The sequence below is a fragment of the Lepisosteus platostomus genome, chromosome 22 (assembly GCF_059453375.1).
Source record: "Lepisosteus platostomus isolate fLepPlt1 chromosome 22, fLepPlt1.hap1, whole genome shotgun sequence".
NCBI lineage: Eukaryota > Metazoa > Chordata > Actinopteri > Semionotiformes > Lepisosteidae > Lepisosteus > Lepisosteus platostomus.
The window spans coordinates 12,200,590-12,214,971 of record NC_142632.1 but is presented as its reverse complement, the minus strand read 5'-3'; the positions used below and the strand labels follow the sequence as shown (position 1 = coordinate 12,214,971).

Here is a 14,382-nt window from a genome sequence, read left to right as displayed (position 1 = left end):
TATTAATTTATATATCCCGAAGCTGTATCATTGAGAATATGAGATCTCATCAAAAATAATGAGAAAAAAGTTTCATCTCAATAGACAGAAATAAGGACTACGAGAAATTCTTTGATCAAAGCAGAGAGCTGCTTGTGACTGAATTATATTGGTATCTCAATGTTACGATATGCTTCAAAATCTTACATAATATTTCTTCATATCAATATGCATATACTGTACCACAATTAGGTCAGTTATACTTATTATACTGGTATACTAGATGCTCCAACAATGCATTGAATGTCACAATGAGACAACAGGAATGAGTTCTCATAGTAACACTTCCATATGCTTATTGGGTACGTAGCACTAATTAATGCTTCCCCATCAAATGGCTTTAAAGCCTCTAGCTGTGAAAATATAGGATCAACCTATCAGTCGATGCACGTCATCGTGTTCAGATGGAAGGGGCACACTTAAAAATAAAGTGAGAGCTGTAAAAATCCTGTCCTCAGGAGTGCTATGGGTTGTTAAAGAAAATAAGAACACGGTATATTTACACATTTTTTTTAATTATGTTGCAAACAATAATGACATCCAGATATATTGTTAACAATTTACTGTGTGTGAACAGTGAGAGACCATGAAAGCAAAAATCCCGTTAGAGCGGCGAAGTCTGAAGCCCTCGATCTATTCACAAGGCAGGTATAGCAGAGGGATGGATTTGGTGCCAGTGAAGGACCAACAGACGCAAAACGAATCAAGTTGCCGTTCAGCCTCTATCTATCCATAAGGCATGTGCAGCGCAGGAATGGCTTAAGATCTGTGAAAAGAGCAACTGTTCTGTATTCACAGGATATTCCTCAACACAATATTCAGCATATCTGGCAATAGCATTAATTTAGTAGCAAGAAAACTACAGGCAAATATTGCCTCTGCTCTCTCCCCCCCCAACTCTTTCAATTTGTCGAAATGTACCACGGCTGGGTCAGAGAGAGGCATCCTCAAGAAACAGGTGGGAATAGTTGGTAACTTCCAGGCAGATCCCCATCTTGCAAAGGACCTTCCCAAGGAGCATCATCTGCTGAATGCTGCCTACTGCCAGGGAGCTGCATCTGATCAACTGCCATTATGGCTTCGTTAATAAAGTGTAAATCCGTGGAGACCACATGAAAAAAATCTAGAAGTCTAGAAAGAGGGAATTATACGACAGGAATTGTCTACATTGCTCAGTCCCCTGCTTTTTGGCTTATCAAATCACCTTGTAGTTTACAAAATAAAAATTGCTCAACAAAAACATTTAGAGGGAAAATTGCCCTCCCCTTAGTATGCAATTTTTTTTTCTCATCGTACAGTACTCGGGCACACAATATACTGTGCAGTATCAATGCAGTCAGACCGATTTTATACACCTCTCCCCACTCCTCAGTATGATCGAAATAAAAAAAAAAGTGACGAAATGTGACTTGGAGGTCTGCAGAACGCCACTCCAAACAGGAACATATACTACAGGAGGCATCAATGGTGTTCACTTTGGGGCACTTATCCCTCTGGGCTTATAATCTGCCAAATCCCATTAAAAAAAAGTCAGTATTCTTCTGGAGTTGTCCTCCATACAAATCACAACCCAAGTCATCTGACTACACGGTAGTGCTGCCTGCAGCTATCATGATTGATCCATCTGGTGGGATGTAACCATTCTTTATTAAATGTTCGGGTAAGACAGCAATCAATTGGTCCAGCTACCCTACTGTTCATGGAAAGGCATTTTTCTATATTTTACTCTGAATTTTTAAAAGAAAATTAATATAGCCTGAAGTCATCTACATGGAGCAAGCATCCAACCAGGTGTTGCCCTCCCAGACAGTTCAATCCCCAGTATTTTTTCACATGCAGCAGTACTGTATTGACTTTTACAGATCTCATACTATTCACTAACAGATTTCAGCAGCAGTTACTTACAGTACACACAACAGGAAATTGGCAAAGAAGCTAGATAATGGGTTGGTTAAGCAGTGGAATTCTTTATTATATAATTGCAGTTTCATGAAAAGGCGAATTAAAATGATATCTGCATATGCATTTTTATTGTTTTAAATTTCTTAAATCTTCAGTCAAAGCAGACCAAAGACCTAATAAGGGCAGGGATGTGCAAGTTAATTGTTTTTTTCTTCAGTGCTAGGCCAGCAGCTGTATATTCATAAAAACTCGGTTGGTTTGCCTGATGCTGGAATTTTTACATTTCCTTTTGTTTTGCATTTTGGAAGAAAGATCATAGAATGAAAAGGAAAAAAAAAGTGCCAGTCGTAAGACCGTTAAAATCGTGTCTGAATGGGCCTCTGGCACTCACATATTGAAAACTTCACCAAACAGTCTGCATTTGGCTCTTTTACACTACAGCCAGACAGCCAAGTCAAGAGATCTGTACAAACCGTTGCATGAAATTTCCTTAACAGTAGGAGTTACCATTACAGGCTTGCTTCTCTAGTAAGATCATAGAAATCCAAGTGCAGTACCTACATACTGAATTGTTTCAGATTTTTGTCAAAAAAAGTCCCTGTTACTTGACAGATTTGTCGTTTTTCTCCTTCAAGAACAAGTGCACTTTTTGTAGAAACCACTTTGCTCTAATTTTGTTTTCCTTTCTCTACAAGGAGAGATCTTTGCACATCCCCTAACAAACAACTGTTAAAGGGGAACTTTGAACCCTTGTCACGCTGTATGTCTCTGGCTAGGATGAATGGCACACCTGGACATGGCATTGTTACACAGCCAAGCTCCTCGGCCTTCTTCGCTCACACCCTTCTGTCATGCAGCATTAACGATCGACTGATCCTCGACAAAGTAACATGATTTTAGAGGTGTAGTAAATAAAACAAACACGAAACAAATAATGGTTAAACTGGTGGAAAGAGGAGCACGTGGACTCAAAAAACAAGGAAGAGGTTCATACGCGAGAGTGATCTGGAACAAAAAAATATCTCCAATAAACTGCATCGAATAAAATTCCAAATGGTGCTACTTAAAACTTGTTCAGATTTAGTGAGGAGTTTATTTAATAAGAAAATTGTGTGAATCAATGGCTGCTTTAGACAAGGTGCTTAACCCAACTTTTAGAGGGCAGAGCTTGTTAACTATTAAGATCCAAGATACAGCATTGGCTGAAGTGGCCAGATTAAAGGTTGGACATTTAAAAAGTGAAAGGCCTGGTATGCTGACCCAATGCCTAGCCTATTAATTGAGATGCCACTTGAAATATGTCATATTGTAGTATTTTTATTTCAAAAAAGCACACATTCAGGCAGAGTAATTTCATTCAACCTTCTCCCCTGGTTAACTTCCAATTGTAGTTTAGACATATGCCATGACAAGGGTACAAAGTTTAATTCCCCATAGTCTCACGACGGAACAGTTTGAAACACATTCTTAGATGCAGTCATTAATATATTATCTAGTTTCACAATAAGAGAATGGTAAGCACACTTCAGAAGTGATGTTACATAGCTACACATTATTCCATAAACGAGCCCCACAGACAATCAAATTTCCACGGAGGGATTATAGTTTTTCGTTTTCTCAAAGAGGTCACCGATCTAGGCACCAACAGACTACGACAGTGGGGAAAAAAAAGACAGACAAAATAATCTGACACATAAGAACGACACTGTCATTAAATTATCAGTTTAGTGCCCTACTTTTAATTACCCAGTCAACTTCTGCCTTCTTTAGGTTAGGCCAGGTGAAACTCCAGCCTGTGTTCTTAAACCTATGGTACTTCTAGACAACGTTATGTAAATTTACAGTATACAATTTTGGATTCACCATGCAAGAATACTTTTTTGTGTAACATTTAATAGCTCAATCTACATCCAGAATAATTTACATAAAAGGACAATAGTTATTTAAACAGAGCGATGGGTAATAACCATGGTATTTGAGTGCATCCAGAGGAGAAGAAGTAGGAGGAAGGTGGGCTGGGAAGGGGAGGAGTGGGGTGCAGTATGTATGATCAGCGGCACTCCCACACTTTTACTGTTTGATCTACACTCCCAGTCACAACATAAGGAGCCGTCTTGTGGAAATCTACAAGCAAAAAAAAAAAGTGAAAAAGACCATTAGTAACAAATACAGCTGCTGTAGCCCTGTAGAATTCTGCATGAATAGAGAAGAAGGGTCAAAGACTGATTTCTTATTGCTGTGCTGGATATATTTACATTTAACTTTAGTTATATCTATTCCTGTAAACCTTAATGTTTCATTACAAGGATTACAATGCCGTTTTTTGCTTGTTCAATTTAAAGCATTATTCCTAGTGTACATTTCAAGGATAACAACTTTTCAATATCAATTCAACAAGTTACAAGGAAAATATTTTTTTGTAGTAGATGTATTAACAATACATTGAACAGACATAAGAGGTTGATCAACGGGATTTCTGTTTTGAAAGTTACAGGCTAATGGAAGTGGTCACTGCTGGAAGCAAAACAAGCTATATATCAACCAACGCATCTTCTACACTAGGTTACAGAGGCTGTCTTATAGGATTCCAACAGTTTCTACTGATTGTACACTTGAACAAGCTAGCGTCTGTTCACTGGTTCTCTAGAGCCTCAGATGCAGTCACCTGAACTCCCACAGAAAAAAATCTCTGACAATACCACCAACACTTCTGTTAAATAAAATGGAAATAAAGACTTGATTCTTTTAGGACCTGATAGGTCTATAAGCAAAGTATAATCATCAATAACCAAACAAGGGAATTATCTTTCTGAAGAGACATAAATTAAGTACATTTCAGACAGTCTTTCCACAGACATCACTACATATCATACAACATCTCAAGAGAGTTCTATAGCCTCGATCCTTTCTAAAGCCTTGGATAGTGAGAAACTGGAAATCCAAGCTTTTCTGTTGTAACGGACTCCGTCCTGGCCCCAGGACAGTGCTCATTTGCTGAAGAATTTGTGCTTCAAGCATGAACCAAAGCACAAAACTGTCCAAGCACTGGGATTTATTATGCAGTTAGTTCATCTTTGTAACTCTGAAATTCTCTGTTGTGAATCTGAGCCAGAGGGAAATGTCTGGCAAAGGGGCTGAAAAAGGCATCTGACTGTAACGATACAACAAAACAAAGAAAACAAACCACTACAACGTCTCCATCTTCCATTAGTCAACAGTAAACAGTGGCTATTGTGGACTGAAGATCAAAGGAATTAAGAGATAAACCTCATAGTTTAGCTCTGGCAGTGATTTATTCATTTAAAGATAAATAAGTCATGAACCTTTTACTTGGTACTGGATACTGCTACAGCCTTCTCACAATCTCAACAGCTGCACTGTATTTAGATATTGATATGGCCACGTCTTAAGCAGCACCTACCCAGAGAGGTAACAAAATGTTCATGGGCACTCAGGGTCTTCATGCACCGCTTGTTCTTGTAGTCCCAGATCCGCAAAGTCTTGTCATCAGCACAGCTCACAATGAACTTTCCTCCAGGGTGAACCAACACTCCGCGCACCCAGTTATCATGGCCAACCTGAGGGACACAGGACAGCCAGAGCTGAGCATGGCCTGGACCCAGGAAACTAATGCTCACTCACAGGAGAGAAATAAGTAATCTAGTTGAAACAAGGTACTTCGAAACATAGGGCAAAAACAATTTAGTGGAATCAAAAGCACGCCTCTTGAGTCAGACTATTCAAACATGACAGTATATTTTCTTTCAGCATAAACCAGCAAATAAAAATTAGCACCTAACAAAAAATAAATTTGCACCATCGTTCGTATACAATTCTGCTCTGAATGGACTATTAAAGCCATCTCCTGCTCCACTCACCAGCGTCATAAGGCACATGCCAGTGCTGACATCCCACATCTTGATAGTCTTGTCTCTTGAGCCTGAGAGCAGGAAAGGTCCAGGCTTGCCACTCTTCTTATTCTACACCAAGGAAAAGAGATGGTTACAAGAGATGTTACCATTGCTTGTTGTTTAAACCATATATTATTCTATGAGCATCATGTCTGAACAAATAAAAAATGCAAGGATTCTATGGTAGTCTATGGTAGTCATTTTTATCCATTTGTCTTAAAATAATTTGTTTTTTAAAGCGGTTTATGTTAAGCATTAAAACAATCTTTCAAACCAGATTGTTTCTCTCATAAGTGTGACTAGAATATTTTTAAACTGACTTCTAGTGTCTAAACTGACTTCATTCAAGAAAGACTTACTGCATCATACTACAAGTTAGGCTTACTGGGTAAACTAGTGCTTGGAACATGAAAATCCAAATCTGCCCTTCTGTGTGTAACATTTCTACATAAATGTATCCTGACAACCTCACTGGCCCATCTGGGCAATTCAATCCCACACAGAAGGGGCATCTGGGTTTTCTGTAGTATCACATTTTCTCTGGCTTTCACAATCAGCCCGCCTTGTGCTACATTTCAAACAAAGCCTGCATTGCATGTTCCCACCATAATTTGGGCATTGAGAGTGCGATAAACAAAGCTTCCCTCTCTCCTTTCACTAAGTATCAGTATTAGAAACCTACATATTCGATTAGTAGTTAACTATCTGAAAAGGGTGAGTGGAGTTTTGGAGAACAGTCTACTTCTTTGTACAACCAGGTGCTTCAGTCTTACTGTTATTTAACCAGCTCCCAGTTCCACAAATGGCAGCATTACGGCCAATAAACGAATTAACTGCGAAAAAAGGCTCCATGTAATAGGGTTTGGTCATATTCATATGTATAAAGATAACCAATTCCTGAACGCTACAAGAAGTTCAGTTCAGAATCTCTCCTCTTTCTTAGATAAGTACACTGACTTTTCTGGCTAAATGAACATTTTACTGGCTCAATGTAAAAAAAATTGAACGTTAAAGCCTAACTGACCACCATTTACAATTTATTCATTTGTTTCATCCAAAGCAACTCCCATTTCACTTACAAGATGCAAAGGATGCATATAATAACTGAACATCAGACCAATTAGACTTTCCTATACAATGACAGGATTCATAAGTGGGTGTTTTTTAAAAAAAACCTCCACCACCCAGGAATAGTCTGATGATATTCTGCTATAGTCATTTGCTTAATTGCATCTGACATGCTGTGATTTGGATTAGAATGGTTTATCATTAAAACTGCCAGAGACATCTCTTCAGAAAAAGCTAATTTTACTCACCAGTGAAGGAAGGAGAATACCATGTCTTTAGATTGTATTACCCACAACTAAAAATTCTTTAAATATTTTACTATTATACTAATTTAACAATTTGCTAAATAAACTAAGAAAATAGAATACAGCATAACTAAAGAATCCACCAATAAGTTAAACAGTTTCTCTTTCAAAAATGCAAATCTAAGGGGAGAATCAGGGTCAATAACACAAACATCAAATTTTACTAAGGGAAATGAAACAGGAAAAAAGATTAGCTCCCAAAACATACAGTAGATCCTGGAACATAACTTGTTTTTAAGATGTACCAATGCAAGCCCAGCAGGGGGCACCTGAGATAATTCCCTTCTCCACCCCCAGCAAGCAGTTATTGTGTGGTATCAATGGCATCAAAGATAGGAAATTTGAAACCCATGGCAACCATTGCTCATAATTCCAAAAGGGCACTTGTATAAATTGGCAATAAGTAAGAACTAATTTGGCAAAGGCAATGAAATATTAGCTGTCAGTATGACTAAAATGTAATCAGAGATTATTAGCTGTACATGATCATGTCACTTTCCCGTTGGTTAAAAACAAGAAAATGAGGGATAGAAAGCAGTGGGGGGTACTACTTCAAAGAACAATGCATTTGGAATAATCTCTCGAAAAAACAATCTGTGCAAAAAATTTCCACAGCATTTAACGCCCAGAATTAAGCTTTCCGACGCCTAATGCTAATTCGAACATTTGGAAGATCACTCCATAAGAGTGCGCCGATTCACAGGCAGGCAAAGATGAAATGAAAAACAGAGAAAGATATTGTGTCTTGCCGCCGAAACAGATCCGTAACAAGATCCATTGCAAAGCAAATTCCAGCTTCGATGTCCAGATGAAATGAGCACCTAAGAGCCAGTCTGGGTCCTGAAACACATTCCCCCAGTTGAGCGTGGGACATTTGTGTCTTAAAGACGCTCGTGTGGTTCAATAAGCTCTCCCAAGCCCGATAAGTGCCAGTGGCTGGCTGGCTGGTGAGGCGAGGGAGCGTGCTGACCTCTGATCCTGTCGCTTCAAGGATGGTGGAGTAGGAGCTCTCTGGGGCCCAGGAGATGCACTCCACCACGTGCTCGTGTTCCCGCAGCTCTGCTTTGCACTCTTTATTCGCCACCACCCAGACTCTGACCGTCTGGTCATTGGAGCTGCTTGCGAGCAGTGTGCCGTCCTGGTTCGGCCGCACCATGCGCACCCACTCTCTATGGCCTGTGAATGTCTTCACACAGTACCTAGGGAAGGGGAGCGTAGATGTCAGCTATTCGGTGGGACTTGTGCACAACCAGCAACAGGGACAACAGGTTTCCCGGGGACAACTTCCGAGAACAGAAGACCCAGCTCTGCCTTTGAAAAAGCAGTGCACCTAACAGAAATAAAAATGACCACTTCATCTACAGCACCTGCTAGAGATCCCACAGAAAGAAACCCAATTCCTGGTAAAATCGTAATAGAAAATATGACAAGAGCTCACAGATAATTTAATCCCTTTCAGTTAAAAAATATGAATGCTGTGTTTCCCACTATACAGTGAAAACAAAAGAGCAGTTAATGGAACTGCTTGTTTTCTTTTTTTGGTATTCCAACTAAATGTGCTTTTTTCAGTGCATCTGGGATTGGAGCACCAGAAATTCTTTTTAAAAAATCATGCGAGTGTTACTGTAACTAGAGCAATCAAGCCCCAGTGTTAACTGGAGCATAAAATGTTATATGCAATGCAAAGTGTTCAAGGTCTCCAAATGATCAGGGGAAAATGCTGCTTGGTTTTGGAAGTTAATAAAGGTGACGTTTAAAACAAGTCTCTTGCAAAGTAACCTCTACATGATGCATGCTAAAAAGCATCAGCATACAATCAATTCTGATCAACTGCATCTTCTCCCAGAAGATACAAACTATGGTATTACTTACAACTACTAAACAGTCATATCTCTTCCAATTGCCAAGTTTGCAAAATCATACACAAAATTTAAAATGGCTTTTTAAAGATTACATAAAATTCATTATAACTCACCCAGTTGCTACCTCCCACATTTTAATGGTTTTATCCCTAGAGGCAGAAACTATATGATCTCCATTGGGCATGATAGCTACCGATGAAACATTGTGGTCATGTCCTAAAGAAAAAGCAAACAGATATTTAAGAGCGTGACCATCATAACTAAATATTCAAAAATCCGTCAGTGTAAACACCAAACAGACTATGAGATCCATTTTACTCAAAGAATGATGCTGAAGATATACTGTATGTATGCCTTTATACATGAAGAAAATTAAGGACTTACTATAACTTAAGAAAGAACATGACCTAACATTCATCCAAATGTATCATTTTCTTTACACACTGAAACACTGTCATTTTATAATGAATGGGAAATAACAGACATGACAAAAAAGGTTTTAGATAAATTAGTCTATTAAATTAAGAGAAGACCAATTTGCTGTTGCTTTGTTCCAGAAAAAAAAAGCTAATTACACAGGCTGCCGTCTTTAAGCAGCTAAATAGATGATGAAACTCTAAGTAGCCCATAAAAAGCAGACTTTAATATGAACAGAACCACACAGAGAACGTTATCTTGTCTTCAGAAGGATAATTAAGCTAGATGCCTGAAAAGTGCCACACAAATCTCATAATCCGCTACCAAACAATTCGGCCCGTAGGGAGTGTCTGTATCATATTTGTTAAAGAAATTTATCACGGTGAACACTGGATTTCTCCAGCAGGACAAGAATAAAACTGGCACAGAAAAATAATCAGCAAAATATTCCCTGATTCCCTCCATTCACATGTATACAGACATGCTTGAAAGCACACAAAATTTAAAATGGATTAAAAACTACATCCCTTAGTCTTTATTGTTGATCTCATGCCCTGAAAATACACCAAGCTTGAAAATGTCTTATAGCTCAGATGGTTAGAAAATGCAAATTTACTTCAGTTTTGTCCCCCGATCACTAGAGCCTAAAGGCACACATTACTAGATATCTGTTGCAATTTATTAAGAAATTAGGATTTAAAAGGGGTTACCGCCTGAAGTCTGTTTTTTCTGTCTGATGTTTCTGATAGGACTCAGCCACTGAAGGTAGCTATATATGAGATAAGAGTATAAATGGTTTAAATAATGTTAAGGTTTTAAATAAAACGTCAAATATATTGGAGGAAAAGACTGCCACCTGAAGTGAGTGTTTATATACATGGCAGATCTACAAATACTGTTAACATTGAATACTGTATAGTAAAGAAGAACTTGTAGGAACCGGCTTAAGATTCAAAGACATTCTTAAAAACACCTTGCTCAGGAAGATAAAAAAAAGGTTGATCTAAATGAAATAAAATGTGATTTATGACCAGCTGCTTCAGTCGGGAACAACACGGCCTTTTGGAATAAAATGTGGGCTGATTTGCTACAAAGAGACGCCTGGGGTCAATTTCAGGCAAGTATCACCTACCTATGAAAGAACATGATGGAGCCAGAGCCAGAGACAGAAACAAGACAGTAATACACCTCACCTTAATGAGCTAGCGCGGGCATAATACACAACAGGACAGAGCAGTACTGCAGCAGCTTCAATTACAACTGAAAAAATTACCTAATGCATATATTACAGCCAATACTGCATTATCCAACTAGAAAACAAATTAAGTCTTCGCAGAAAATGCTTAAATTGCATGAGTAGGAGGGAAAAGCAGAATGTTTTATTCATCCTGTTCATATGCAGGGAATGTTAAAGACACTGTTCTTTAACATGCACTGCTCTCAAGATCTGTGCAATTTCCAGAAGCGATAATTAGAGGCATCTGCAGCACCTGCTCCCCTCCCACCTGTACAGAAGCTCATGGTTAATACAGGTTCCCACACATTTCCCCAGCCTCCTCCTCACCATGCATGGTCCTGATGCACTCAAAGCCCTGGAAATCCCAGAGCTTGATGGTCATGTCAGCAGAACAGGATGCCAGCAGCTTGCCAGTCTGGTCAAAAGAAATGTCCTGTACAGAGTCCGTGTGGCCCTTCAGCGTGCGCTCGAAGTCTCCCGTCTCATAATCCCACACCTGACAGGCGAGAGAGCCCAATGCTTAGTCTCAGCTTGCCCCACCTGAACCGCCCCCCCCCCCCCATTTTCATTTGCACTCAGCAGGCCAGTCTGCCACCTCTACGCATCATCAATCAGGCAAAGAGAAGCAGGCCGCAAAAGGCAGGCTTGGACTGGCAATCTTGAGCGTCCATGTTTTTGCCATAGGAAACCATAATAATGGCCAAAAATAACATGCCATAGTAGCATTTTATGCAACTTACACAATTGCATAAAATTTGAGTCTTACTTTAAGGGCATAAAACTGACTACACAAACAGCCTTAATCACTAATTGTTTGAAACCTAAAAAAAAATCTGATTTAGATTATGGTCTCTTGGAAAACTCAGATTTTACTTCTTTAAATGTTTTGAAATTGTAATGATTTTAATTTCAGTATTTGCTGTAAGAAATTTTAAAGGCAAGTGGATGTTTATTTGGAAATGAAAAGCTAGAACTATGAAGAGGTTAAAACAGGGATGCTACTCTTTTTAAAAGCAGACCAATAGAAAATGTCAGCAGTTTAAAGGCAGAACACAGAGTTATTATCTTAGCCTTCAGAGAAGCAGGCCAAGAGAATTTGTGCTTTGAGGAACAATGACCCATCTAGCTGTAAGTGTGACGTTTGGAGAAAGGAGGGGAAGCAGTCATATGAACACTACAGCCAAGCAATCCACATGCTCATTTTTAACTAGCTTCATGGAGAGAAGGATAAAAAGCTCTGTAAGGAGAAATGTGTTCTGAATGTCCTGTTCACACGTTGAACCCTTGCTGGCACTACAGTAACTCTGGGCTAAGAACTGCCTATACACCAACCTAAATGTCTGTAAAAGTGCATTAAAAGTGTTGGGCGAATCAGAAATTAAAAAAAGAATTAGGGCAAAAAAGAAGGGAGGCAAATTCCTGCTGATCTGTTCAGTGTCAGCAGCTCTGCAGTGGCCAGTGCTCATGCAGAAGATGAATTAGTTGTGAAGCAAATGATTCAGAAAGTAGAGAGGGCTCTTGTGGGACCAGAGCCAAGTAGAAGTGTACGTACATTTCTGATTCTATGAATAAATCATTCACCCAAATATTTATTCAGAACTGGGACACTGCAGCAGGATGAATAACCAAAACAAAATCACTAGCGGTCACTGGTGCCTGAAACAGGGCTCCTTAACGGCGGTTTTTCTGAAGGGAATAGCACTCGTATACAACAAGCAAATGCTCCTTGAAAACTGCAAGTGGTCTCACAGTGTTAAACCCAGAGAATGCCACAAACAGAACAGGGTTTAGAGGCCTCCTCTTTCTAAGTGTACAACCCTGGAAATTATTGCCTATGGTTACTGAACTGCCCTGCTCCAATGAATATCGGTGACACAGCAGAATTCAGAGCTTGAAAATGAACAAGAACATCAGCAAAGCAAGAGGAAAGGTTTAGTACAATCGCATCAAAATGAGACATTACAAATAGAAAACAAAAAATACCAGAAATTGGAAAAAAAGCCTAGTAATCTTTAAAAAATGCACCATACCATTAATATTTCAGCTATTGGAAATGCTAGCAGAACAGATCTCAAACACCATGTTTCTCTCACTTCATGCACTCTGCCCCATCTTGTAAACCTATTACAGTAACAGTGTGGAGCACAGTTTGGCACTAAAGCACATTTAGGGCATTGTGCTTCATTATCTGCCATGTGAAACATATTTAAAATCCAGAATGGACTGATCTTACACACACAGACCTTTATTGTAGCATCCTCCGAGGCAGAGACCATAACACTGAACACGGGATGAAAGATGACCCGGGTGACAGGACTCCTATGGCCACTTAGGGCGTATTTCTCTGGGGGGCGTGGGATCCATTCTTTGGGGTCTCGCTTCTGTCCCAGGGGCCCTCCTAAAGTAATTTCTTCTTTTGCTTCATTTAGCTTTGATTCTAATTCCATCACCTGTGAAACAAAATTGATACATCGTCTCACTTTGTTAAATACACATGCTGAAATGATCGAAAACAGTGCAACTACAGTAATTTAAAAATATTTGAAGCCTTCACAACATTATCTTGACAAAAAATGACATCTTGGTTAATAGTTCACCCAGCTGCTGTTGTACACACAATATATTAAGATATTTGCATACGAGTAACAAAACTCTCCATGCCTGAAATCAGTTCCTCCATGGTTACAAAATATGTACTAAAATAGCTTCATAACCAGGAAAGTGACATTTTACAAAGCCCTTTGTTTGACCTCATCGCAGAAGTATGTTCAGCATACATCCACACAACCACTAAAGAATTTGTCAAGATTCATGACTGCATTGTTACAGAAAGATAAGACTGTTTAATGATGTTGAAAACAAGGTGTTTTGACAACTTTCTTGACAGTAAAGGATCTGAAGAAGAAACCGAAACCACCTGCATTGAAGATGATCAGCTCCCCCAAGCTCCCTATACAGCAAAAAAAATACCAACCTTTTTTTGTAATCTGATGACAGAAGTCCATTTCTTTTCCAAAAGGCCAGCATACTTCTTATCTAATTCTTCATTCTGGGAAAAAAAAAAAGTTAAAGGAAGTGATTTGTACTTATAATGTGCTGCAGTTAATAAGCACCACTAGCAGCAGCAAATATTGCAGTGCACTGGTTCCCCGAAACAGGATGTATAAAGAACAAATAAAATTCCCTCCAGCAAGAAAAATGGTAACACAAAGACAGCCAGGAGGCAACTGAAATTCTGCTAATCCTTTACCATGGGCTAAACTGTTACAGAAAAGCACAGTTTAGAATGATTACAATTTCAAAAACATATTGTAAAAAACTGACTTCAGGGGGCCTGAGGGTCTTTTAATAAGTGAAACTTATTTGTCCAAAAAAAAAACGATTTGAGAGCTCATGTTAAGGCTTTCTGGCATTTCATTAGAGGGAAGGGTCTTATCCCTAGTAAAACAAAAAACATTATACTTAATCTAAGGATTTGCAAACCATAGAAAGCTAGCATTTCAGTTTGTTAGAATGAGAGGATGAGATGTTCCAGATCACTCATCTACAATTGTCTAACAGGAATAAAGAAACAGCCTCATTTTCCAATTCTGGACAACACTGTTTTTTTTTTTTAAAAGACTTTTACTATAAAACATGTT

The 14,382-nt window shown here is 38.9% G+C and overlaps 1 protein-coding gene across 3 annotated transcripts in view; it reads right to left on the bottom strand.

The window, feature by feature from the left end:
* Positions 1–533: 533 nt before the first annotated feature.
* The window catches only part of pafah1b1a (platelet-activating factor acetylhydrolase 1b, regulatory subunit 1a), a 36,260-nt gene continuing 22,411 nt past the window's right edge, over positions 534–14,382 (bottom strand). For all 3 annotated transcript variants that reach the window (XM_088615614.1, XM_088615613.1, XM_088615616.1), the window contains 8 exons: positions 13,716–13,790; positions 12,985–13,191; positions 11,069–11,237; positions 9,201–9,303; positions 8,196–8,424; positions 5,820–5,921; positions 5,363–5,519; positions 534–4,065 (listed from right to left, as the gene is read on the bottom strand). In XM_088615614.1, coding sequence (XP_088471740.1) covers positions 3,992–4,065; positions 5,363–5,519; positions 5,820–5,921; positions 8,196–8,424; positions 9,201–9,303; positions 11,069–11,237; positions 12,985–13,191; positions 13,716–13,790 — 1,116 coding nt within the window. In that variant the 3' untranslated portion in view covers positions 534–3,991. The remainder of the gene's footprint in view (positions 4,066–5,362; positions 5,520–5,819; positions 5,922–8,195; positions 8,425–9,200; positions 9,304–11,068; positions 11,238–12,984; positions 13,192–13,715; positions 13,791–14,382) is intronic.